Source organism: Hypomesus transpacificus, chromosome 15, assembly GCF_021917145.1.
Source record: "Hypomesus transpacificus isolate Combined female chromosome 15, fHypTra1, whole genome shotgun sequence".
NCBI lineage: Eukaryota > Metazoa > Chordata > Actinopteri > Osmeriformes > Osmeridae > Hypomesus > Hypomesus transpacificus.
In genome coordinates this window covers 11,546,622-11,570,434 of record NC_061074.1, presented here as the reverse complement: position 1 = coordinate 11,570,434, position 23,813 = coordinate 11,546,622, and the positions used below count along the sequence as shown (strand labels likewise).

The window sequence follows — 23,813 nt, the reverse complement described above, 5'->3', positions numbered from 1 at the left end:
ATAACATATGCATACATTGCATGAATACTGGACAAAAAATATAAACAAATATAATTTACATTAAATTCAACCTCATCAGAGCCTCTGATTGCGTTTTCTACGTCATGTCACGTGATACTTGTCTCAGCTGTGCGGAACAAGGCGAAAATGGCGATATTCAGTGTGTATGTTGTCAATAAGGCAGGGGGACTAATTTACCAATATGACAACTATGTACCGAGAGCAGAGGCAGAAAAAACATTTAGTTATCCTTTAGATTTGGTGCTGAAGATCCACGACGAGAAAGTTATAGTATCATTCGGCCAACGTGATGGTATCAGAGGTATGCTAGTATTAACTGACTTGTTTTCTTTCCTTCCTTCAGATTATGCCGTAATAACTGTATATCACCCGTAATTATATTATTTTAACATTGCATTGTACTCATTCAGTAGGTCATGCAGTGTTATCTATCAATGGAGTGGACGTCAATGGCAAGTTTACGGCGGAAGGCAAGGAGATAATCGAATATTTGAAAGACTCAGCAAATTATCCAGTGTCCATTCGATTTGGAAGAGCCCGTTTGAGTTCGAATGAAAAACTGATGCTGGCTTCAATGTTTCATTCGTAAGTATTGTTCGATGTGAACAATATTGTAGGTCAACTAGCCTACTACTATTGATTAGTAAGCATCATTTCTGAACGCTAGTTCTATGTTGTAAGGAGACGGACTATCGTGAATGGAACCATCCCACTTTCAAACCCGCCACTGTTGAGAATTGTGTATGCTGTGCTGCTCTGTCCCCTACAAGATTGTTTGCGATCGGCTCACAACTGTCTCCTGAAGTCGGTAGTTCTGGGATTGAGATGCTGGAAACCGACGCATTTAAACTCCACTGCTTTCAGACACTTACAGGTATAAGTTATTTTAAACTGTGCGGTGACATATGAACACTGAACATATGAACACAAGTGACATGAACACTTCAAATCTTTTTGCTTTTAGGTATAAAGTTCATAGTGCTTGCAGACCCCCGACAGTCTGGGATTGATGCACTTCTGCGGAAGATTTATGAGATATATTCAGACTTTGCCCTTAAGAACCCGTTCTATTCTCTGGAGATGCCGATCAGGTAAACAACCACCCTGTTAGCTGGACACCCTTCAGATGAAATGCCAGTGCACTGAAATCATTTACTAAAACAATGCACTGCTGTTTGTGTGTTCCCAGGTGTGAACTGTTTGATCAGAACTTGAAGGGTGCTTTGGAGGTTGCTGAAAAGGCTGGTAACTTTGGAACAGGATCATGAATTTCAAGCAGTCTGAGTTGAGCTGAATTGTTTGTTATGAAAATGTGCAATATCGAGAGGTGCACACCGTGAGTCATCCTGGGATACTTGTACATATTTAAATGTTTGCCTTTGTACATACTAAATAACTAATAAACACAATTGTATCATGTTGGCTGTGACAGTTGCATACCGCTCCTTTGCTCTCAACTTTGTTTGATAAAAATGGATAAAGTAAGCCGAGTAAACAAGAATATATATTTATTTTATCCATTCTAAAACAGGAGGGATATGTCTGCAGAGCCATTTTGAGAAAAAATATATGTACTTCATTGCATCAACAATAATACTTTATAATGGGTATCCTCCACTAAGTTAGTATACAGTTACAGTAATAAATAGCCTAATCTACCTCATCTAACCTATATAACATACTGCCAACTAATTCCCTCATACTGTAGAATACGATTAATAATGAAGTAGGAAACACAGTGCCCAATCTCTCTCCCACTTGGATGTTGTCACGTACAAATACAAAATAATTGGGAGAAGAACGTTTATAATTATTAGCGATAAAAAACTGCTAAAGACAACATAGACAAACAGTGGCCAATGATTTGTGTACAGTACATTCTTATCTCTAGTTTTCCAAGCCGGCCAGATTAAGCTCGGTGATCAGTCATCCTTCTTGGGGATGTGACCCATCTTGGTTCTGATGTTACGCATCAGGAAGAACCCCACTGTGGTGATAACACAGCTGATCTCTGCCACCCAGAAGGCCATTTCCCAGCCATGGTGCTTGGCAATGGTGCTGAACGGGAACCCAGAGAGGAATCCACCAACTGAAAACAAAACCAATGTGTCACTCAGTCTGGATCTCATCAAAGACGCAAACATGTTCCTAAACGGCTTGTCAAATACAATAGCTTACTGTTTGCCATCAGGGCAACTATAGCATGTGATGTCCCACAGTAGTTGGAAGGAGCACTCTCATTGGCTATGACCCCAAAAAGTGCAATTGGCCCATAAGATGAGAAGCCAAAAATAGCCCCCAAGGCTAGGATCCACACCTGGTAACAGGTCAAAAAAGAAAAGGAAGTTGTTATAGAGACACCAACAGAAAGCATTGGCCCTTAGACTTTCTTCAGGAGAAGGGACATTTAAGTGCTTCGGTATTCAGTAATGCTAACTGCCGACATGAACAAATGTTCTGTATTTGTTATTTTCTTTACCTTTGGACTCTCTGATGTGACCGTGACACGGAAAAGGTACATGGAAGCACACATCCCTGCCATCATTACGATCAACAAAAAGTGACGGGGGTTGCCATAGATTCGCTTGCCTTGCTGTACAAAGAAACACAATACCTTCATGGAAAGAGCCTTAAGCACTATGAGAATTTGAGCACCACCAAGACTTGTTCAATCCAGTTCCATTATATTCAGGAGAAAGCAGACATTGCTACAGCTGATTTCTCTAAAACTCGGCAACTCACAACAAAACAATCTGGATGAATAGCACTACAGGGAAGAGGATAAATAAGTTTATTTTTTGGGGGGTGAACTGTCCATTTAAACAAAAGAAAGGTCTATAATGTAAAGCACCTTAGTAAGCAATGCATCATAGAATGACAAATAAAAAAAACATCCAAGTTCTTCATTCTGTTTGACAGATGACATTTGAAACTCACAAACACCCAAAGGTTCATAGATGCATGTCAACTCACTTGTGCCACGGCCTTGTCAGTGAAGTACCCTGCTGCTAGACTTCCCAGCAGGCCTCCCACCTCCAGAGCGCTCATGTAAGAACTGCCTGTAGGAAACACAATGAGCTGTGATCTGATGTCAACACCTCGCAAACGGAACTCGGAGCAGTCGAACTGTTGTACAAGGGGCGACTAAAGTACAGTTCATTTCCATCTACATGTACATCTACAGGACGTTTGGCTAGAGGCACATTTCAGATGAGGCAGAGGCAGTATTTAATCTTTCCCCACCCATGAGAGTAGATTGTCCCTTGTCCTGGATGAGGAACAACTGTCCCCAGTCAGTGCAGGCTGTCTTCACCCCGAACACCACAAGGTATCCCAGGGACAGCAGCCACAGGTAGGGGGACAGGAGGAACTCTTTCAGGGTACTCTCATCACTGGAGGTGCCTGGGAAGAAGAAGGGAAATGTTGAAGATTGTGGCTCTCACTATTCAGTTACTCAGTCATACTTGCTGATAGCACGTGGAGTGTACATAATCTAGATGTAGCTCACGCCAGTTGCATGTGAGAGGGGCAACTTAGGTACAGAGTGCAATGGCTCAGTGTCACTGACCTTATGTGTAAAAGCACATGTAATCCCAAACATACATGCAAGTAAAGCAAAGCAACAGTAAAAATGGGCATGCATAAAAGTCATTCGGCTGACTTATGTTTACAAGTGCAAGCACACACCATGTCTTAACGACCAAACTAATTAGGACTAACTGTCCTCACCTGTATTCCCCTTCTTGGCCCCTGCCACTTCAATGTTGGCCAGGCCTACGTCCTTGGGTTCATTCCTGATGACCAATAGACACACAAAGGAGAATACCACACAGGACAGGCCTGAGATTGACAGGATAGTCCTCCAACTGTAGCTCTGGGCCATCACCGTGGCAATGATGGGTCCCAGACTCCCAGCCAGGTTCATGCTGCAGGAAAGCACAGCCCACCATGTTCCGAACTGAGAAGGCTCAAACCACTAGAGGAACCAGGGGACATGACACACATCGGATTGAGAGACTTGAGGGGATGTGACCCCAAGGCTTGGCATGATGGCAGGAGTTGAATGGACCAAGGAATAAAGAGCTAAATGGGCGATCTTGCTTGACATTTTGTACAGTGCTGGGTGCCTGTCACCAAGCATTGCCTAATGTCATCCACTGTAACAAGAAGTTCACTAGTCTAGCTCCAGCAAAGCATGTGTCTCAACCAATTGGCTATGACGTTACTGCTAAATCTCTGTATCACGCAACTTGACAACTAACTGATTGGCTGCGGACCATGCCGCTCATCTGGTGCCCGGGCCCTTACCTTGCGCAGCACCCGGCCACATGGGGGCCATCCTAGTCCCTGACCCAGGCCATTGAAGAACCAAAGGACAGAAAAGACAGCCACAGTGGAGGACCAGGAGAAGATCACGTTGATGCCTCCCACCATGAACAGGCCAATTGAAAAGAGCCAGCGAGCACTTATCTGATCCGACAACACGCCGCTAATGAACTTGCTGATAGCGTAGGCCAGTGACTGGCTGCTGGAGATCATGCCTGCAGGGAGCAGAGCACATGACGGAGGACGCACAGGTCAGACACTGAACATGGGCTTTTGAGAACGACAAATAAAAGCACTCGTCTCAATAACACATAGAATGTAACATGTTTGGGATGAGGTTACGATGATGAGGTCATGTCGAAAAGATGGCTGTGCCCGGTTTGGTTGCCTGACTTCACGCAGATACATTGGAGGACAATATAGCGGACACTTGAAGAGAACCGATGTGCGAGACAAACGTAGAAGGCTTTGCATACCCAGGTCGTCTTTATCCAGCTTGATCTCTTCCATTAGTGAGGGCATGACGAATGAGAAGGTCTTCCTGTTGAAGTAGTACAGCGTGTAGCCCACAAACATGGCCAGGAAAATGGTGGTCCGGTAGTATCCATACCCCGCAGTCGACATGGCTGATGATGAGTCCAGTAGCAAGGCCTATGAGAAAATGAAGACACCACTGAATAGAGGGAGAGAAAAAAGTATTGTCCTGCCGTCTGAGGTACCAACTGTGTTCTACTCAACTGTGAACTTTGTTTCAGGATCCAGTGTGCAGACCAGGGCTGCTTAAATGAGAAGAGACGTGCTGTAATCAATAGCGGGGTTAATGGTCAACTTCCACACTCTTAGGCTACTTTCATTCATCCAGTACAGGGCAGGCACAGAATGTAAATAAAGTTACTGGGCAGACCTGGTGTTAGAATAACATCTGCTTGTTATTTAAAAAAAAGTATTGCTGGTCTTGTTTTTCTGGCTGTCTTTGTAGTCCTGTCTGTCCATGTCGCTGCAGGATGTTATTGTGGGTGTTCTTTTACTCTGGGTCAGTTAATGATTCATTGGGGAGTCCAATAGTGACATCAGGCCCCAAGGTAGGCTCTCCTCTCAGCAGAGGTGGTGAGTGAACACTGAAGCCTTCTTGCTGTCTTTAGACTATAAAACACACACAGATGATCACCCTTGATCACTTTAAGTCATATAAATATTATTAAAAAATATGTGGATGGTTGTGTGATCTGTTTTGTCCAATCATGGTATAATAGCCTAATGACCTGAAATATATCATGAATGTGTATTGTTGTAAATGGTGTGAAGTTAAAGGAAACATACAAGGTAGTTTATGGTTTGTACACCTGTGTATTCATCCTGTCTAGATACGGTTATGGTCTTGAAATATGTATTTGCTATATCTTATACAATACATTGTTACTTTGTCATCTAAACCTGTCTACGCTCAATGTAGGCTATACCCAACCGCCTGCACCAACATAAGACCATTTTCTGCCAAGCATTTTTTACCTTTCTTCCTAAGATTTATAGCAACGCACATAATAAATAAATGTAGATATTTTAGAAACTAATTATATTTTTCTTGAAGTAGTGGTTCTTAATATAAAAAATGGTCCAATACGCCCGTCTCCCTACCTGGGTTACTTATGGTTGGATAACCATGGTTGAGTAATGGGCGTCACAGATAGTGTTCAAAGTACGCCCGCTCACTATCCATTATAATAACAAATGGGCTCACGGGGACAAATCTATAAAGTGATTCCAAACAAGAACACTCGCTGTGTGTACGGAACTAGACAAAACGGCGGGCTCCGTACGCTGCAAGCACGCTTGCTTGGCACATTCAATTTGAATCGAGTATCTTTAGCTAAATTAGTATTTAAAGTAGGCCAACTTCAACAGTCTTATACCTGAACATAGTCCACTTCAATAATATAAAACTAGTGTTTATATTTTCAGTTAACCATGATCTGTGTTCTCGAACCACGGCATGGGTTGAACCCTTTCTATGAACATTCCGTGCGAGTTAGGGCGTCTTTTTCCAGGGTTGCATTTTCAGTCTGTGTGTAAATTGGTAAGTAGCGCCACGAAGTGGCTTGTGGAAGGTGGTTGTCCCAGACCAGAACCAGAACCAATGTCCTAAATAGTCATAATGTGATCATGCAGCTCCAGCTAAGCTATTTGTTGCAATTACAGTAGCTTGCAACAAAGTATCTTCCTCAATTTCACGTATTTATTAATTTCATCCATGTCACCCGTCATTAGGAATGCAGTGAAGTTTCCATGGAGACACAATAACAAAACACCACATAGGAGACGATCGAAGCATTCATTTATTGCTAGTCAAAGATAAACACAACTGCCACATTATAAGTTTGGAAACCCTTGATATTTATCGCATAATAATTTTTACTACCTCTTTGTCGTCTTAGCAATTCATTTTGGTCTTGGGATCTTGGGATCATGGTAAGTTGAAGAGCATTAGGCTACCTATATCAAGTGCCAAATAACTTTCAACAGACAAACCTAGCCTACATTCACTGATGTTCTACCCTTTCTAAATGTATTAATCGCAGCCACAAAGTGTGGGGTCACCATCGGCTCGACTCTCTGGCAGCTCCCAGACACGTCGTTATCGTACCCGTGCCCTTACTTCTCATGTGGACGAAAGTCTCTTTGGAACCCATAAAAAGGTACAGTAAGCTACAATCGTAATCCTTTATTTTAAAGCCTCAATTGTTTTTGTGTGTGTCAGAGAAACAAACAGCATGTTATAGCGACTTTTCCTCTGATATGTCAAGGACTCTGAGAGGTCAGAAGGCATGCCGGGTCAGTCTCATTCTGCCCAGAGGCAGAGCCAGAAGTCCCCGAAAGCCAACACAATCCGCATTATCACCAAAGACCTCATTCGTGACCTAAAGTAAGTATCTCCAATCTGTAAAATAAACAAAACTGAACTGGAAACTGAAAAACTGAAGCAAAAGTCATTAAGGGGCATGCTTTATGATTATTGCTCATAAATAGAATGCCATCCTACCCAATAAACCAAGATTACACTCATAAACATGTATGAGACTCCCACCTAAAGTAAACATTTTAAAACAATTACCATGGAATTTGACCAGAATTCCTAGTGAAGATCCCTCTGGGCTGTCCATAATACTTCCACCCACTGAGATTGAGCGGATTGCCTCTGCATGTCGGGTACCGACGAAGGAGGAGAGGGAGGCCATGATGGAAGACTATCGAAAGGAGAGGGAGGCAGCTCTTGTAAGAAAGAAGCAACACAACTTCCTACTTTCAAGACATCATATCAAACAAGACGCAACTATAATACAAAGAGGTTCCAAAAAGTGGCTACTAGCTCTCCCCTTTTCCATGTAGGATGCCGCGGAAGAGAGGAAGGCCCTTATCCGCCAGGCGGACCTGTCCCGTCAGAAGAACCAGGGTCTGACTGAGCTAGAGGCAGAGGCCCGGGACAGGGCCCAGTACCTGCTGGAGAGAGCCAACGCCATGAGGATGGAGCAGGAGGACGAGGTCAAGAAGCTCAACGAGGTAAGAGAAGCCTCAATGACTGGTCACCAGGGGACTGTTTCTCGTCCCCACACACACTGTGCACCCATTCCTCTTCCTCCTTGGTCCTCAGTTGATTCTAGGTGCCCAGTGCCACGCGGTACGGGATGCCCAGATCCTGGAGAGGAAGCAGATTCTGGGGGAGCTGCAGGAGGAAGAGAGGCGTCTGGACGCTATGATGGAGCTGGACCGCAGGCGGGCCCTGGAGGCCCAGGAGCAGATCGACGAGATCCGAAAGCAACAGATGATCCGGTTAGGGCCTGTTGAGACATTCACACACACTGTCTCAAGTAAAGCTGATGGTGCAGGACATGACACCAACATTCTAACTATTTGATGATTGTGTGTTTGTTTGTGTGTGTGTGTGTGTGTGGACCAGGGGGAAAGAGCTGATTGTAAATCAGATTGAGGAGCGTCTGGAGGAAAAGATGCTACTTGACGAGATGAGGGAACAGGAGGGCCAACAGATGTTGGAGAACCTAGAGAGGATGCAAATCGAGGAACTTGAGGTATTGGATGTGAACAATGTGTGTGTCTGTGTCTGTGTGTGTCTGCGTGTGTGTGTCTGTGTGTGTATGTTGACTGGCTGACTGACGTGGTCCATGGTTGTTGTGTCCAGGCTCTAGGAAAGAAGAAGGAGCAGCAGATGAAGTTGCAGGTGGAGATCATGCAAATCAACGAGGAGAACCTGCGGGCAAGGGAACGCAAGAAAGAGGAGGAGCAACTGGCAAACCTGAGAGCCATGGAGTACACCCGCAAGAAAATGGTCTGAAATCCACTTCAATCTCCTTTTCTAAGTACCGATTGTCGTCGTTTTCCTTCGCATTTCTCCTCTTCGTGTTGTGGGACTCCAGGGGGTCATGAACTGTGACTGACCTGTGTTTCGACGTCGGCCCTTACAGGAGAGGGAGGCGGAGTATGAGGCAGAGCAGAGACGCATCCAGAGGGAGAAGGAGAAGGAGGTGGCCAGGCTGAGAGCCCTGCAGGAGAGGGACAAAGACCACAAGGCCGAGCAGGTCAGCACACATGGGCATCCAGCACTTCACCCACTGATGAAAACAACACACGCTACACACAGCCAAACGACAACAAGGACACCATTTCGATCATGATCTGTTGGGAAAATTGAAGATGTAACACATTTATCCTATATAAGAATGATTCTGTGTTCAGCATTCCTTGTGTGTAGAGAGGCCTACCCCCAAATTTGAACTTTGGGTAACACGAGGCATATGTAAACAAGGTGACCTGGGCTGACCACTCTCTTACTGGAGAGGCCATAAAAGATGTCTGGCCTTATCTGTGTTGGGTGAATCACATGGTCAAGCTTACAGAGGTCAAAAGCGCACACACGCACACACTCAAACACACACGCACTCACGCGTGCCAGGTCTATGCAAGGAGCCAATGAAGAAGAGCCATGGGACATTTGCATGCTTTTGTCTTAACCAATGACTCTAAAGAGCGGGGCTGCTTAAATAGCTAGCTAGCGCAACATGCTAGCAGACAAACTTTGTAGCACAATGGCGTGTGATGTTTTTGTCTCCTTGTGGGCCGGCTGCAAGCAATAAAGCTTTCATAATTGGTCACCCACTGACTGTGCAATGCTTGATAGATCAATATTTCTGACATGATCTCTGGAAGGTGTCCCAGCCGGTGTCAAAACAGAAAACACTCAGTGATCGTTTTGTGTTAGGATGAGCTTCGGGCCCGGAGGAACCAGGAGGCCATGGAGAGGGAGTGGAGGCAAAAAGAGAAGGTGCAGCTAAAGAAGAAGGACGAGGAAGAGGCCAGACTGAAAGCAGCTCGCTTGGAGCAGGTTGTGCACAAGGAACACCTGCTGTCCATCGAAGCCGGACGGGAGAGGGCCGAGTTTGAGAGGGTGTTACGGTACGCAGATATGTTGTTCCCCTGAGACGACCACAGTCATTGGAGTCACTGGAGCGTGGAGGGCCATATGCATAGCTCATGTCCATTCCTTTGGCTACCTCACTGAACAAACGAATGAATGTGGGCTCAAACTTGAGCAAGGTTTGTGCGGAAAATGCAGAACGTAGTCTCTTTCTCCTCCCTACTGTCCCCTGTCAGAGCTCAGCTGGAGTCCATCGAGAAGGAGAAGGAGAAGGAGTCCAAGCACAGGCAGAAGGTCCTGCGTCACGCTGACGGCGTCCGTCAACAGGTGAGGGAGCGCGAGCAGCAGGCCATCAGCCAGCGGCGGGAGTTCTTCAAGGAGGCTGACCGCCTGGACGAAGAGGCTCGCGAGCGACGCATCCGCCTGAACGAGATCAAGGACAAAAAGCTGAAGGAGCTGAAGTAAATGGAGCGTCGGGGAAACACATGAACAATGAGATGTAGATCATTCTAGAATGGTGGCGCAGGGGAGGGACCTACGTGTGTGTTTGGTGATCGTTCTGGATGGATTCAAACCTGTTTAACGGATGTTTCCTCTGTCCACAGGGCTGCTGGTCTACCTGACAAATACTGTAATGAAGTGGAGAGGAAAGCCCAGACCCTGACTACTCTGGCTCACTAGCAGGGGCGTCGTTAGACCCTTTTTATTCTGTGACATGCCCCAGTATAAATCTCCTGTGCCCCAGTATAAACCTCCTGTGCCCCAGTATAAATCTCTTGTTTCCCAGTATAAATCTCACGTTTGAGTTTTAACAATTTACATTGTCAGTGCCTTGATTTAGATTGATAATCATGAACAAAAAATATGGATCTAAATGCAAAGCAGTAACCCAAATAAAGCTTGTAAAAGCAACACAATTGAACGGTTAACACAAATGCCTGCACAGAAATCCATGTCCGCACGCTTGGGTGCTTGATATCATAGCCACTGCAGCATGCACACAGTGGTACAGATGTTGATACAAAAGTGTACAGTTATCAGGTAGGGGTTTGCGATACTGCAAAATTTGGTATCGATCTGATACCAAGTAAATACAGGGCCAGTATTGCCAATATCAATACCGCTACTTTTTAATTCGAAAAGCAGCTTATCTACTTTTGTGTCGGGGGAAAGCAATGCCTCATAATTTATGAAGTGAATGCATTTACATTTATGCATTTAGCAGACGCTTTTATCCAAAGCGACTTCCAAGAGAGAGCTTTACAAAAGAGCATAGGTCGCAAGCAGCCAAAACATGAAGCATACATTGTGAAAAAACTAAACTGCAAAAATGCATCATCAATATGCACATTTGAATGAAAATGTGAATTTTCATGATCATAGAATGATTTTGTGATTTTTCCTTTAATGAGTTGATCATGACTATCATCATGATATTTAATGAGTTTATCGTGATTATGATCATACTAAAACACCTGACAAAGAGTTTTGTCAAACATACTGTTAGTATAGTTTGCTGCTGAGTCATGTTACTGCACGTGCACGCCGGCAACAACCTACAGCATATCAGGGGAGGGGCAAAGTGAGCTTGAGCGAAGTAAGAGGAGCAGTGTTTGCTAGTGATGGGAAGTTCGGTTCTTTTTACTGATTCGGTTCTTTGAATCTCGTTCAGTAAAATGAACGAATCTTTTTTCGAGTCATTTGTTCATTTCAGGAGGGGGGGGGGGGGGGGGGGGGGGGGTTGGGGGCTATACGTCCACTGCAAAGGACGTATAGCCCCTATACGTCCACTGTAGGTTAGTGCATGACATGTGCACCAGCAAATACTATTTCAAAATAAATTCCTGCATTAAAATAATGTATCATGAGTTTGTATGATTTGGTCATGTATTATCACACTAGCATTTAATTATCACGTCAAACACTGCACTAAACTGTAAGTGTAAATGTAGAGTGAAAATAACAAAACCAGTCAGTATGATGACTTGAGCGAATATAATTCATTCACGTCTTACTAAAACAGCGGCCACGCGAAAGGGAATAAGGAAACTGTTTCCTCTACTAAAAAATACAATGCAGGTCACGTGAAAAAAGGATCCAAAGACTCGTAGAAAGACCGAGTCGGGGAAGGAACTAATCATTCGTTTCCTCTAGCTACAGAGCCTATGCAGGTCACGTGAAAAATGATCCAAAGACTCGTAGAAAGACCGAGTCGGGAAAGGAACGAATCGTTCGTTTCCTCTTGCTACAGCCTATACAGGTCACGTGAAAAATGATCCAAAGACTCGTAGAAAGACCGAGTCGGGAAAGGAACGAATCGTTCGTTTCCTCTAGCTACAGAGCCTATGCAGGTCACGTGAAAAATGATCCAAAGACTCGTAGAAAGACCGAGTCGGGAAATGAACGAATCACTCGTTGAGAGGACTCGTTACTCCCGAGTCCTTATAAGGATTCGTTCAAAATGAACGAATCGTTCACGAACGACACATCACTAGTGTTTGCACAACCACTATGATGTACAGGGAGTTGTGTACTGAATGTAGAGAAGAGAAATTGAAACTCAAGTGTCGATCAATACTGACACAAACATTGGTATCGATACTATCGATACTTTAGATTGACCCGCCCACACCTACCAAACGGTTGGAAGCAGTAGCAAAGTACCTGTTATTGTCACAGGGTGTGCAATGTGGTCTACACACTGTGATGATCCAAGCAGACACAGTAGTAGGTAGCAGAGTCTGTTGTCTTTGAATTATCAATCTGTAGAACGTAAGTGTCATTTCCTGCTTTGTCTACTGAGACTTGATCAAATCCAGGCTCAGTGATCCAAAATGTCTTCACTTTTGCTATATCCGGTGTTCTCAGATCTTTGGTTGCCATAATCCCGACCCTTTTAGCGGCTCTCCGTCTTTCTGACTGTACCACTGCAGGTAGCTCGAGGGAACATTTTGAGATTCTTAATTAATCCTAAACATTTTGTTGGGAGTTTTTGTTAGGACAGCCTTTTGCTTTATCCCTGAAGCTTTTGATGCTACAAGTTTGCACAAAAGAAGCAGTACGCAATTGTAAGAACCATTGAAACTGTCCAGAAGTCATATAACTGTACATTTCAGCAGTAACAGCTAATACTATCTATTCATCTGACCAATGCACAACTGCATATACAGTCAAGGCAGCAACATAAAATCACATGATTCTGTACAGGTTTGTTTCCTCAACATAGATTCTCCATTGACAAAGCTTACATTATCTATACCTTCTATGATATGTGTTTATTTACCCAGATAAAGAAGATATATCTTCTCTCTCTCTCTCTCTCTCTCTCTCTCTCTCTCTCTCTCTCTCTCTCTCTCTCTCTCTCTCTATATATATATATATATGCACAAGGTAAGTGTGTAAGTTTGGGTGTGTCTACCTGTTTTCATTTTAGGAAAGATTTGTAAGATTTGTAAGTCATTGCGCCCCCTTGTGGCTCAGATGGGGCTGAAAGTTAAACAGTCTCCCCCCTCGTGCAATACCCAGATAAAACACATTACTGGATCTATATGGTGTTGCATGCAATGATATACGTCTAATTAGTAAGGCAAAATCTAATAGCAATGGTACAAGTTCCTGTCCTCTGAAAAGCAGAGACGGAGATTGCACTTTCTGCAGAGCGTATTAGAATATCCTTTTATGCCGTGTCTGCAACGTCCTCTCGTTGTTTTCACCGGGAAATGTGCGACCATATCCATGCCCACATTAGTTGGTGGTTCACATGCCCTCTTGGCTGGGACCCCATTTGGTGGACCCCCATTACCAGAGGATGGTCTCTACTGAGCAGTCACAGCTCTCTGAGGTGTCACTGTAATCAACGTCAAAGGGCTCCCACTGGCTGGAGATGGACGCCCTCTCCTTGGTGTGTTGACAGCTGTGTTTGTCAGGATGAGAGAGGAAGCTAGTTGCGCTTGAAGCTAGTCTCCTGTTCAACATCTTTTTCTTGGGAATATTGAGAGCTTTGCAGTCGATTTGTAGAGGAGCCAGGAGTTGATCACAGCAATGATAATAGTGTACCAGAAGGTGTAACTGTATCAGCGGCGCAATTTCATGGGGAACTTGTATTTGGCTGCAAATGAGTCCATCAAATCCACACCGCCCATGTATTTGTTGTATGACAGCACATATGTTGTGGTTTGGTTGGCTTGTGTTGGTTTGTTCGATGTCCTTATGATCATCATCATCCTAATTAATTTGACAATCAGTGGTTTCCTGATTTCGTTTTCCACTTCCTCAACATTTTCAACTCGAATCACTGGTGTCTGATTCCATGTCAACATCACTCTCTCCATTTTGGATAGCATCAGTGACATCATGCACACTGAAGTAAAATCTCCTTGCTGGTGTCATTCTGAAATGGAAATAATAGTTAGACTATGTTCAAGTATAACTAATTCCAATGAGATGTTTTTAGTACATTTCAGTTTAATAGCTATTTCTTGATTATGCTATTTATGAAGGCTCAAAGAATTCATTGTGAATTTAGTTTATCTTAACAGGGTAAAGAAACAGGGCTACATTTTAAATTATTTGTATAATTTTTATAATATTTAATAATTTTTGTGTTTTTATTGTAAGTAACTTATATTTTATTTTATGACAACTTAGATTTTATTTTATTGTACATTTTATTTAATTCTAATTCCACTTACCCTTAGTATAGAATTAGAATGTTTGGTTCCTAAATGTTTATTGTATGCACCTTCCTGCCAAAGTAAATTCCTTGTCTGTGCAAACTTTCATGGCAAATAAATTCCATTCTGATTCTGAAAAGCGTAAATACAAATTTCACTGAGACAGATCAAGCAAATGGATCACGTTTTGATCAACTTATAACCCAACAACAACTATGAATAAATGTTTGAACCATGTGTGGATTTCTTCCAAGTAATATTTTTATTTAGCATAATCTAAAATAATTGTATAGTTTTCTGTGAAAAAAACATCTGATGTGTTTTTGACTACCATCAAAACGTTGACAATACAATGTTTCCTCTCAGTCTATATATTATTAAGTCTTTCTTTCATTTACAAGAGTAAAATAGTATCAGGCTATATGTTTGATATTGTCAGTCCGACCTCATGAATGAACCACACTTGGACCAATGGTGGTGATAAATCTTGCATAGGGCGCCAAATGTTCTAGGACCGGTACTGATTCTGTTGATACACTAGGCCTAGAGTGCATGTATTTATTTTTGATACTGAGACTGCAGTCGGCCAATCATCAAAGGACTGTTTGGGAATGAAAATCACTGATCTATCACACCAGAGAACGATCCGCGTCCTTCGGGGTGGGCGTACCCCCACTTTTACCATAGGGAACTTCCCTGCAAAGAAAAATCAGGCGTGACATCATAATCAGAAGTTGACATAGCAACGGACACATCTTGGCATTCCAAAGCATTATGATGTCACGCCTGACGCTTTTTGGCAGCCGATATTAGCTAAGACTGACACAAACAGAAACTCAGTACAGAGATAAGGTCTTAATGCGTACCACTAATTAGTGTCATTGCACAGTTAAGAACGAGCACTGTCAGAAATATGGGAGTTACATCAGGTGTGAGAACTTTTGGTGTGCTTTAGTTGGAAGAGAAGCCTTAAGTAGGCTACCTGTGTGCCTTACCAGTTGCCAAATACTAGTAGGTAAACACCGTCTTGTGTTCACAGGAGTGTTCACAATTTTCCATCTGCAAAATTGAGAAAACTGAACTTGAGAACTTCCTCAAGCAACAGAGGGCCAAAGTTTCAGAAAATGAAGCTTAACCCTAACTTTAAACAAGATGGTCCTTACATGGAAACAAGGGTGAGTTTCTCTTTATTTGTAGAGTATAGACAGCTGACTGGCTTTTATTTAAAAAATGGTGTGAGAGGAATACTCATCTGTGAATGGCACCTCATTTGTAGCGAGAAAATGTCATTTTAAATGGATCACTGTTCACAGCATGAAGCCTTTTCCCTCTTCCCTAGGAGTACGGTGCCTCCCTCAGAAGAGATCCCTCCACTCTGACTGAAGGGGGGAGAGGGGTGTACATGGGCCACCACCCGGCCGAGGGCAGGGGTCCCTGGGCTGAGGAGGGTGGACCTCCCTATAGAGAGAGCAGGACCACCAGACTGGGAAGGGTGGAGCCTGTTGAGCGGAGGGCACCAACGTACAAAGAGGAACTAGAACAGCAGGTGAGCACCCCTCCCTTCTATGAGTTGGGATACCGGACAAAAATACACAAAATACTGTAAATGGTATTGATTCTGCTCATAGATGAGGGATTGGTATTGAAGGTACAAACTCACCAAAACATGGACTGAACTTATAGACATGGAATTTTCTTGATCAACTTTGAGTTGAGATTCTGTGTTTTACCTTGGTCTATGTTTGAAACAAGTAGACCAATGATGGTGGGCATGTCATGTTTTACGTGAATGGTACAGAGAATGGAGGAGTGAACGTTTTGGTCGGATCAATTGTAAAAGTTGTAGATTTACAACTTCTATTTTTTCTTCTATTTTTTTGTAGATAGACTCCAAGATGGAGGCTGAAATGAAGAACTACAACCCATGGGGCCGGGGAGGGTGCGGCGCACCCCTCAGAGACACCCGAGGGGACCTCATAAGTACGTTGTAGCATGTTTCACTTACCTTCATTGTTGGCTCACCTTTCAGGATCGCATGAGTGGAACTGTGTTAAATTCATGAGAGATACAGGCTCATATATATATATATATATATGTAGGCGCTCATCTGACCTGTGAAGCCCTCTGTGACATTGTTTGTAAGAAGGGCTATACAAATAACATGATTTGATATAGTCACTGTAGAGGGCCACATTTTAAACAGTTTTGAAGTCAGGGGTGAAAATGTTTGCTGGTCTGCTGATTTTTACTTTTGAATCTTGTATTTAAAACACTTCTTATGATTTGCCTGTCTAGCTGACCTGAAGCAGATGCACAGGCAGAATGAGGAAGCCTGGCTGAACCCCGAGACCTCTCAGAGAAAATTCACCAGGCCCAACCTGAGAGAGGACAGACTGCCTCCTGTCGACACAGTCTCAGGTAGACAGTCACTGCACCAGCTGGCACATTGCAGATAACACATACATTCAAGTGCATGGAATACACATGGTTGTAATATATTTCATCTTTGCAGGTTCTGATCATGTCCAGACCAGTGACAGTTCCAGCAGTTTGTTTGCTAACCAGCAGACAGGGGCGCACTGGGGGCAACACCTGGCCGAGGGCAGGGGTCCCTGGGCTGAGGAGGGTGGACCTCCCTATAGAGAGAGCAGGACCACCAGACTGGGAAGGGTGGGGCCTGTTGAGTGGAGGGCGCCAACTTATCAGGAGGAACTGGAACAGCAGGTGACCTCCTCCCCCCCACCTCTATCAGTTGGAATACAGTACCAAAATACCCCAAATGCAATTAGTTCTGCTCATAGATAATGTTTCGGGATTGAAAGAACAAACTCACCATCATGTGGATTGAACTGTAGAACATGGAATGTTCTTCATCAACTTTGAGATGTTGTGGTTGAAATTGAGATGTGGTGACTGAAATTCCAAGGTGGACCTTGTGATGGTGGGCATGTAAGGTTTTGACAGAAAGGGTAGAGAAAGGAGAGTAGGTAGCCTTTTGCTCAGATGAAACAGAGCAGTTGTACATCAAAGTAGATTTGTTTGTTTTTGTATACGTTACTTTAATTCACAAAGGGGATCCTTCCCATTTAGAGCCTTTAGCGACTCTGTTTCATAATGAAATAATCATTATGCTTTTATAACCTGATAAAGGTAAATACGAGACCATCTTTATTCACAAAGGATGACTTATTCTAGTTGTGCAAGATGAAAGTCTCATGTTCATGATGATGTCATTGTGTACGCTGACTGAGTCTATCCTCAAACCTCTGGTACATGTAGTTCCAGGGGAGTCAGTATTCCTCACCAAATTCCTCCATAACCTTGAATCCCTGCAGATCCAGGAGAAGCAGGAGCGCCGGAGGCTGGAGAAGGCAGAGAGGGACCGGGCTGAGGCCAAGCTTGAGGCCGAAATCAAGAACTATGACCCATGGGGCCGGGGAGGGTGCGGCGCACCCCTCAGAGACAACCAAGGGGACCTCATTAGTACGTTGTAGCATGTTTCACTTACATTCCAAGTTGGCTCACCCTACAGGAATGCATAAGTTGATTGAAGTTCAATTGATGGCAGATATTTCTGTGTAAAGTGTCTGACTGTACTCTGCCTGTCTAGCTGACCTGAAGCAGATGCACAAGCAGAATGAGGAAGCTTGGATGAACCCTGAGACTTCTCTGAAAAAAGCCACCAGGCCCATCCTGAAGGAGGACAGACTGCCTCCCATCAACACAGTCTCTGGTAGACAGTCACTGCACCAGCTGGCACACTGCAGACATCACATCATTTCACGCGAATGTAATACACACGTACACACAATGCATATGACTGTTGTACTTTATCTTTGCAGGTTTTGCCCCTGTCCAGACCTCGATGTATGCCAGAGGAAATGTGTTTCCTAATCAGCCAACGCTTCATCAACTCACTGAACTGGATAAGTATAAGCTTGGTCTAAAAAAACAGGTACAGTGTGGTATGGTTTGGGATGTGTCATGTAGAGATTTCAAGACCCTGGCCTCTGGTGGCTGTAGGGTCTTTTAGCTTCAACAAGCCATTGATTTGATGGATGTTGTGTACTGTACACAAACACACGCACACACGCGCACACACGCGCACACACAGGTACATGATGTTGTATTTTACCTTTCGGGCCCTGCCCAGATTGAGGAGAAGCACCTTAAGGAGGCAGAGGAGAGGGAGAAGCTACGCCTGGAGGAGGCGAAGGAAGAGAGGAGGCTGGCAGAGCAGAGGGCTCAAATGAGGAGGGAGTTTGACGAAGAGAAGGAGATTCGAAAACTCAAGGAGATGGAGGTCAGCTAGGCACTGATTGGCTAAGAGGGATTTGGCAGAAATGACTGTATATGCCTTTGCAATATACAGTATACAACTTATCTTATGTGGACCACACACTCTTGAATTACAATGCTGAACAATCTTGATCATAGAATTGGATTTTTATGGTGTGGACAATAAACACTTAAGCGAGTGTAACATGTTCTTGTGACTCAGTTGTTATTAGCTAAATAAAGTTTGGTCTTCTTCTTGCTACAGAGAAGGGCCAAAAACAAGGAGCTGGTCCGTCTTGCAGAGGAGAAGAAGAAAGAAGTGGAGAAGAAGAAAGAGGTGGAGGAGAAGGAGATTGCTGCTGGGAGGATGCGCTATGAGAAAGAGAGACAGACGCGCTTTCAAAAGGTGAGAGGACCACAAAACTTTATTAGAAAGTTAAACAAACAAAAATATCAGTATGATCCCCATCTTACTGTCTATCTGCAGGTGCAAAGGGAGATCTCGCCTCCCATCCCCACGCTCCAGAAGAGACACAGGGCCCCCCAGTCCACCTCCAGTCCCCCCAGCATGGACAGCAGACGATCCACCTCCTCCATGTCTGTAAGTTACCGCTTGTATAAACCATAAATGTACTGTGGAGTGCATCATCTGAAAACAGGTAGAAACACATGTCTCTGTCCCCCACAGACCCCTTTTAGGACTGTTCTCTTTCAGGAGTGTTCTTGTGACTCAGCTGTTATTAGCTAAATAAAGTTTGGTCTTCTTCTTGCAACAGCAAACGGCCAAAAACAAGGAGCTGGTCCGTCTCGCCAAGGAGAAGAACAAGAAAAAGGTGGAGGAAGAGGAGATTGCTGCTGGGAGGACGCGCTATGAGAAAGAGAGACAGGCGCGCATTCAAAAGGTGAGAGGACCACACAACTTGATTAGAAAGATTTGAACAAACAGAAATATCAGCATGATCCCCATCTTACTGTCTATCTGCAGATGCGAAGGGAGATCTCGCCCCCCATCCCCACCCTCCAGAAGAGACACAGGGCCGCCCCGTCCACCCCCAGTCCCCCCAGCATGGACAGCAAATGCCCCACCACCCCCATGTCTGTAAGTTACCGCTTGTATAAAGCATAAACGTAGTATGGAGAGCATGGTCTGAAAACAGGTATAAACTGATGTCTCTCTCCCCCCCACACACCTTTTAGAAGGGTTCTCTTTCAGGGCTCCAATCCCAGACAGCTTCTGTCCCAGCTGTTAGGAAGGAGCTGAGAGCTGCAGGTAACACACACACAAAAACACTAAATGTTCCATACAGCTAGAACCAACACATTGTGGATTAGTTGGTATGTTGGTATGTGATTGTGTGTGTATATATGTCAGGCTGCCTACCAGAGTACGAGAGGGAAGTCCTCTGTAAATTGTCTGCAATCCGTAAAAAGCTGCTCAGAGAGCAGAAACGGGCGGAGGGCCAGATGATGCGCTCAGAGTGAGAGGAGCTGGACTCATTTGACAGGTAACACCCTCCGCTACTGGGGCACTACTGCAAAGTTTAGGGGAGAGTAGAACAGGGTTTGGTCATGAAGTATGTGATGCTAAATTTCTCTCTGTGTCTTAGGATGGAGGCTTCCAGGGAGTTTATCAGACTGCCAGATGACTACATCATATCAAAGAGCTTGGACCCAAAGAAACATGGGGAAATACTGACTCTCTCTCTCTCTCTCTCTCTCTCTCTCTCTCTCTCTCTCTCTCATTCTCTCTCCCTCTCTCACTCAATCGCTCACTCACTCTCTCTCTCTCACTCACTCTCTCTCACTGTCTCTCTCTCTCTCTCTCTCTCTCTCTCTCTCTCTCTCTCTCTCTCTCTCTCTCTCTCTCTCTCTCTCTCTCTCTCTCTCTCTCTCTCTCTCTCTCTCTCTCTCTCTCTCTCTCTCTCTCTCTCTCTCTCTCTCTCTCTCTCTCTCTCTCGTTGGCTTTCTGAGAGTAGAGTGTCTTCTAGACTGCAACCTTCTTTACCCTACGAATAAATGGCAACTCATCACATCTGGAAATTACGTAATTGCATGTTGAGGGAATTACTGTAAAACTAGCTTGTATAGCATCATAATTAAAACTGCATAATTTGACGTCTGTATTTTGCTATTTACATTTGAATGTCCATTTTACTTAAATTGCGGTTGTATGTTTTGGTTGAAAACGTAGTGGACTGAATAAAAAAAGGTCCACTGTGGATACTTATTAGTTGGTGTAAAGGAACCAACTGTCTTTGTCACACAAACTCATTACATAAGACTCAAGATTGACTGGACACAACTTTCTACTCTAACTTTCCCACATTTCTACCATTATTTCCCTTCCAGCAAATTCTTTCTTTTGGTTAAACCATTAATGACAGATTTCGCCCTTGTAATATTACAATTTTTCTCCATTGCATTGGCTCATTTCACGAAACAGAAATGACATTCTCAAAACAACATGTGCAAACCTCCAAACCGCTGGGCACTTGTTCACAACAGATTGGAATTTTTCATTCCTTTACGTAATCAAATTGCAATTGTATTAGCACATCCTTGTAAATGACAAGTGCAATTGCCTACAGTTTGCACACATTTCAAATGATTTAGCACATCTTTGAAATGGTTAGGTATAATTGCCTTCAATTAGGCCAACTATCAATTGAAAATATCTTGCTGGTCTAAACTGACTTTTGTTTCTCAGTCAAGTGGTTGTTCTCTCCAAACCATATTGGCCTAATTTCCTTGTGTACATCATCACCTGCACAATAGTTCACTCCACTGTCAAAGTCTTTCAGGCACATAATACCATGAAAAACATGGTTCACATCCGATCACCAATCACACAGTAAGTTTAGTTAGCTGACAGGAGCTATGCAGCAGTATAAATGCTTCCATCAAATATATAGAGCTTGTCCCAGGCCAGCTCGGGGGAAACATCACTGTTTGTGCTGCCATTTCAGAGAATGGTGTAGTCACCCACATTCCCAGTCTTGGCCCATACAATACCCAGACACTCCTGGTGTCCTTGGACCGCCTGCACTCCGATCTTATCCCTCTACATGAGAGGGGTTTGGTAGGGCCTCACTTTCTTACATTTGTCATTGTGTGGGACATTGAAAGCTTCCACCGTTGCCCACTCCCAGGCTAAGAGGCAGCAGGACCACAGCAGTCCCCAAGCTAGAAGCCTCTCTCCTGCAGCAGGAAACTGGAGTCTATCTGCTGCTTGATCACCTGGCCAGGTGCATCTCTTCTGGCAATCATGGGGAACACAACCTGGGCGGAGCTACAGAAAAGGGAAGGGAGGTGACAAACAAAGAACACAACACATGTGGCCGTAACAACTACTGCAAAGTTTAGGGGAGAGTAGAACAGAGTTTGGTCATAAAGTATGTGATGCTAAATTTCTCTGTGTCTTAGGATGGAGGCTTCCAGAGAGTTTATCAGACTGCCAGATGACTACATCATGTCAAAGAGCGTGGACCCAAAGAAACATGAAGAAATACTGACTCTCTCTCTCTCTCTCTCTGTCTCTCTCTCTCTGTCTCTCTCTGTGTCTCTCTCTCTGTCTCTCTCTCTGTCTCTCACACTCTCTCTCATTCTCTCTCCCTCTCTCTCTCTCACTCAATCTCTCACTGTCTCTCTCTCACTTTCTCTCTCTCGCTCTATCTCACTCTCTCTCTCTCATCTCTCTCTCTCTCTCTCTCTCTCTCTCTCTCTCTCTCTGTGTATCTCTCTCTGTCTCTCTCTCTTTTTTTTATCACACTCTCCCTCATTCTCTCTCTCTCACTCTCTCTCTGTCTCTCTCCGTCTCTCTCTGTCTCTCTCTCTGTCTCCCTCTCTCTCTCTCTCTCTCTCTCTCTCACACTCTCTCATTCTCTCTCCGTCTTTCCCTCTCTCACTCTCTCTCACTGTCTCTCTTTGCTCTATCTCTCTCACTCACTCACTCTCTCTCGTTGGCTTTCTGAGAGTAGAGTGTCTTCTAGACTGCAACCTTCTTTACCCTACGAATCCATTAGATCATAAAACGTTCCGGAAAAAAGTGGAGAATAAATGGCAACCTATCACATCTGGAAATTAATTGCTTGTTGAGTTACAGTTTTTCTTTATTGCTTTGATGCAGCAGTCAACTCAAAATCCACATTTTCAAAACAGTTAACACACAGCCCGAAACCGTAGCACTCATGGTCAAAATGTCACATTTTGTTTGCAAAGGGCTCTAACCGTGCCAAAAGATTTAAAATACGCAACAAAAGCAAATTTTGCCTTCAAACACCACAACTTGCAAACAAGTGTATGAGCTCTTCCAATCAACCATTACACAGTGAACAACAAAATATGAAATACAGCACTCAGTGCAAATCAGTGCACCATTGGTTGTCATTGTAGCCCATTACTGTATGTAGCTTTCATGCCAGTGCCATTTGTTGTCAAATTTGCCTTCTTGCAAAGAATTGGATCCAGAATCTGAAATGTTTTGATGCAAATGTTATTGATTCCATTGATTCTTATTTTCAAACTGTGGCTGAAAACTGAATACTGAAAATATTACACAAAATAAAACCTATTAGAGTAAAGTATAAATATGTATTACTGTAGAGTATAAGAAATAGACACAATTGATACTCAGTCTCTTCTGTCTTAAAGATGGGGCCACATGGTCTCATCCACATCACATTCAATAGCTTCTCTTGCAATGCACCGAGGGAAAAATCTTCTTGCATGCCTTATTCAACCTTGACATTTCTCTGCACCTATTTCTTGGGCAGCTGCAGTCATTGCATTCAGCAAGGGCATCTGCTCATAGGGACGGTGATCATAAACCTTCCACCTCCAAGCACTGAAGAACTCCTCTATGGGATTCAAAAATGGGGTATATGCTGGAAGGAACTGCATCATCATCTGAGGGTGTACTGCAAACCACTCATTGACAAGGCGAGAGTGGTGGAACGCCACATTGTCCCAGATGATGACGAAGAATGGCACGCCAGGCCTCAACAGCCCTCTCTCCTCAGGTGGGATCAGCCTGTCATGAAGTGCATCCAGGAATGTTATGAGGCGCTCTGTGTTGTATGGGCCAATAGTGG

At 43.9% G+C, this 23,813-nt stretch overlaps 3 protein-coding genes and 4 long non-coding RNA genes across 14 annotated transcripts; 5 read left to right on the top strand and 2 right to left on the bottom strand.

Moving 5' to 3' along the window:
• Positions 1–96: 96 nt before the first annotated feature.
• trappc4 (trafficking protein particle complex subunit 4) lies at positions 97–1,440 on the top strand. Its single transcript, XM_047036458.1, has 5 exons — positions 97–322; positions 432–606; positions 792–895; positions 986–1,112; positions 1,211–1,440. The coding sequence occupies exons 1-5, from the start codon at positions 148–150 to the stop codon at positions 1,287–1,289; spliced, it is 660 nt and encodes a 219-aa protein (XP_046892414.1). The 5' UTR covers positions 97–147; the 3' UTR covers positions 1,290–1,440.
• Positions 1,441–1,494: 54 nt separating this feature from the next.
• slc37a4a (solute carrier family 37 member 4a) lies at positions 1,495–6,371 on the bottom strand. Of its 8 annotated transcripts, XM_047036449.1 has the most exons (11): positions 6,258–6,366; positions 5,252–5,490; positions 5,086–5,146; positions 4,824–4,998; positions 4,330–4,562; positions 3,751–3,997; positions 3,265–3,423; positions 2,995–3,080; positions 2,501–2,614; positions 2,200–2,338; positions 1,495–2,110 (listed from the first exon to the last, which is right to left on the bottom strand). In XM_047036449.1, the coding sequence occupies exons 4-11, from the start codon at positions 4,969–4,971 to the stop codon at positions 1,944–1,946; spliced, it is 1,293 nt and encodes a 430-aa protein (XP_046892405.1). In that variant the 5' UTR covers positions 4,972–4,998; positions 5,086–5,146; positions 5,252–5,490; positions 6,258–6,366; the 3' UTR covers positions 1,495–1,943. The 8 variants fall into 8 exon arrangements, with proteins under 8 accessions (XP_046892405.1, XP_046892411.1, XP_046892409.1 ...); XM_047036455.1 differs by lacking the exon at positions 5,252–5,490 and having other exon boundaries at positions 5,086–5,123; positions 6,258–6,371; XM_047036453.1 differs by lacking the exon at positions 5,252–5,490 and having other exon boundaries at positions 6,258–6,370.
• cfap45 (cilia and flagella associated protein 45) lies at positions 6,346–10,566 on the top strand. The gene is made up of 13 exons (XM_047036448.1): positions 6,346–6,421; positions 6,780–6,813; positions 6,924–7,040; positions 7,149–7,267; positions 7,473–7,617; positions 7,732–7,902; positions 7,994–8,172; positions 8,300–8,429; positions 8,540–8,686; positions 8,823–8,936; positions 9,617–9,810; positions 10,009–10,233; positions 10,378–10,566. Exons 2-13 carry the CDS (start codon positions 6,811–6,813, stop codon positions 10,451–10,453), a joined length of 1,620 nt encoding a protein of 539 aa, XP_046892404.1. The 5' UTR covers positions 6,346–6,421; positions 6,780–6,810; the 3' UTR covers positions 10,454–10,566.
• Positions 10,567–17,848: 7,282 nt separating this feature from the next.
• Positions 17,849–18,376, top strand: LOC124478228. The gene is made up of 3 exons (XR_006957218.1): positions 17,849–17,928; positions 18,056–18,178; positions 18,288–18,376. It is a non-coding gene; the product is annotated as an uncharacterized LOC124478228 (long non-coding RNA).
• A 699-nt stretch (positions 18,377–19,075) lies between these two features.
• Positions 19,076–19,549, top strand: LOC124478162. The gene is made up of 3 exons (XR_006957211.1): positions 19,076–19,129; positions 19,211–19,324; positions 19,500–19,549. It is a non-coding gene; the product is annotated as an uncharacterized LOC124478162 (long non-coding RNA).
• A 9-nt stretch (positions 19,550–19,558) lies between these two features.
• LOC124478164 lies at positions 19,559–20,154 on the bottom strand. The gene is made up of 3 exons (XR_006957213.1): positions 20,105–20,154; positions 19,914–19,987; positions 19,559–19,591 (listed from the first exon to the last, which is right to left on the bottom strand). It is a non-coding gene; the product is annotated as an uncharacterized LOC124478164 (long non-coding RNA).
• On the top strand, positions 19,798–20,158 carry LOC124478163. The gene is made up of 3 exons (XR_006957212.1): positions 19,798–19,822; positions 19,921–19,993; positions 20,096–20,158. It is a non-coding gene; the product is annotated as an uncharacterized LOC124478163 (long non-coding RNA).
• Positions 20,159–23,813: the final 3,655 nt, after the last annotated feature.

Bases quoted from the DNA above. Each gene is read 5' to 3' on its own strand.
- trappc4 (XM_047036458.1), top strand. From the start codon at position 148: ATGGCGATATTCAGTGTGTATGTTGTCAATAAGGCAGGGGGACTAATT. The intron at 607-791 runs GTAAGTATTGTT...GTCCCCTACAAG, and splicing joins CTGGCTTCAATGTTTCATTC to ATTGTTTGCGATCGGCTCAC. The intron at 1,113-1,210 runs GTAAACAACCAC...GTGTGTTCCCAG, and splicing joins TCTCTGGAGATGCCGATCAG to GTGTGAACTGTTTGATCAGA.
- slc37a4a (XM_047036455.1), bottom strand. From the start codon at position 4,971: ATGTCGACTGCGGGGTATGGATACTACCGGACCACCATTTTCCTGGCC. The intron at 3,424-3,750 runs GTGAGGACAGTT...TCTTCTTCCCAG, and splicing joins GGCCAAGAAGGGGAATACAG to GCACCTCCAGTGATGAGAGT. The intron at 2,111-2,199 runs GTAAGCTATTGT...TTTTGTTTTCAG, and splicing joins AGTTGCCCTGATGGCAAACA to TTGGTGGATTCCTCTCTGGG.
- cfap45 (XM_047036448.1), top strand. The intron at 8,173-8,299 runs GTTAGGGCCTGT...TGTGTGGACCAG, and splicing joins CGAAAGCAACAGATGATCCG to GGGGAAAGAGCTGATTGTAA. The intron at 8,430-8,539 runs GTATTGGATGTG...TGTTGTGTCCAG, and splicing joins TGCAAATCGAGGAACTTGAG to GCTCTAGGAAAGAAGAAGGA.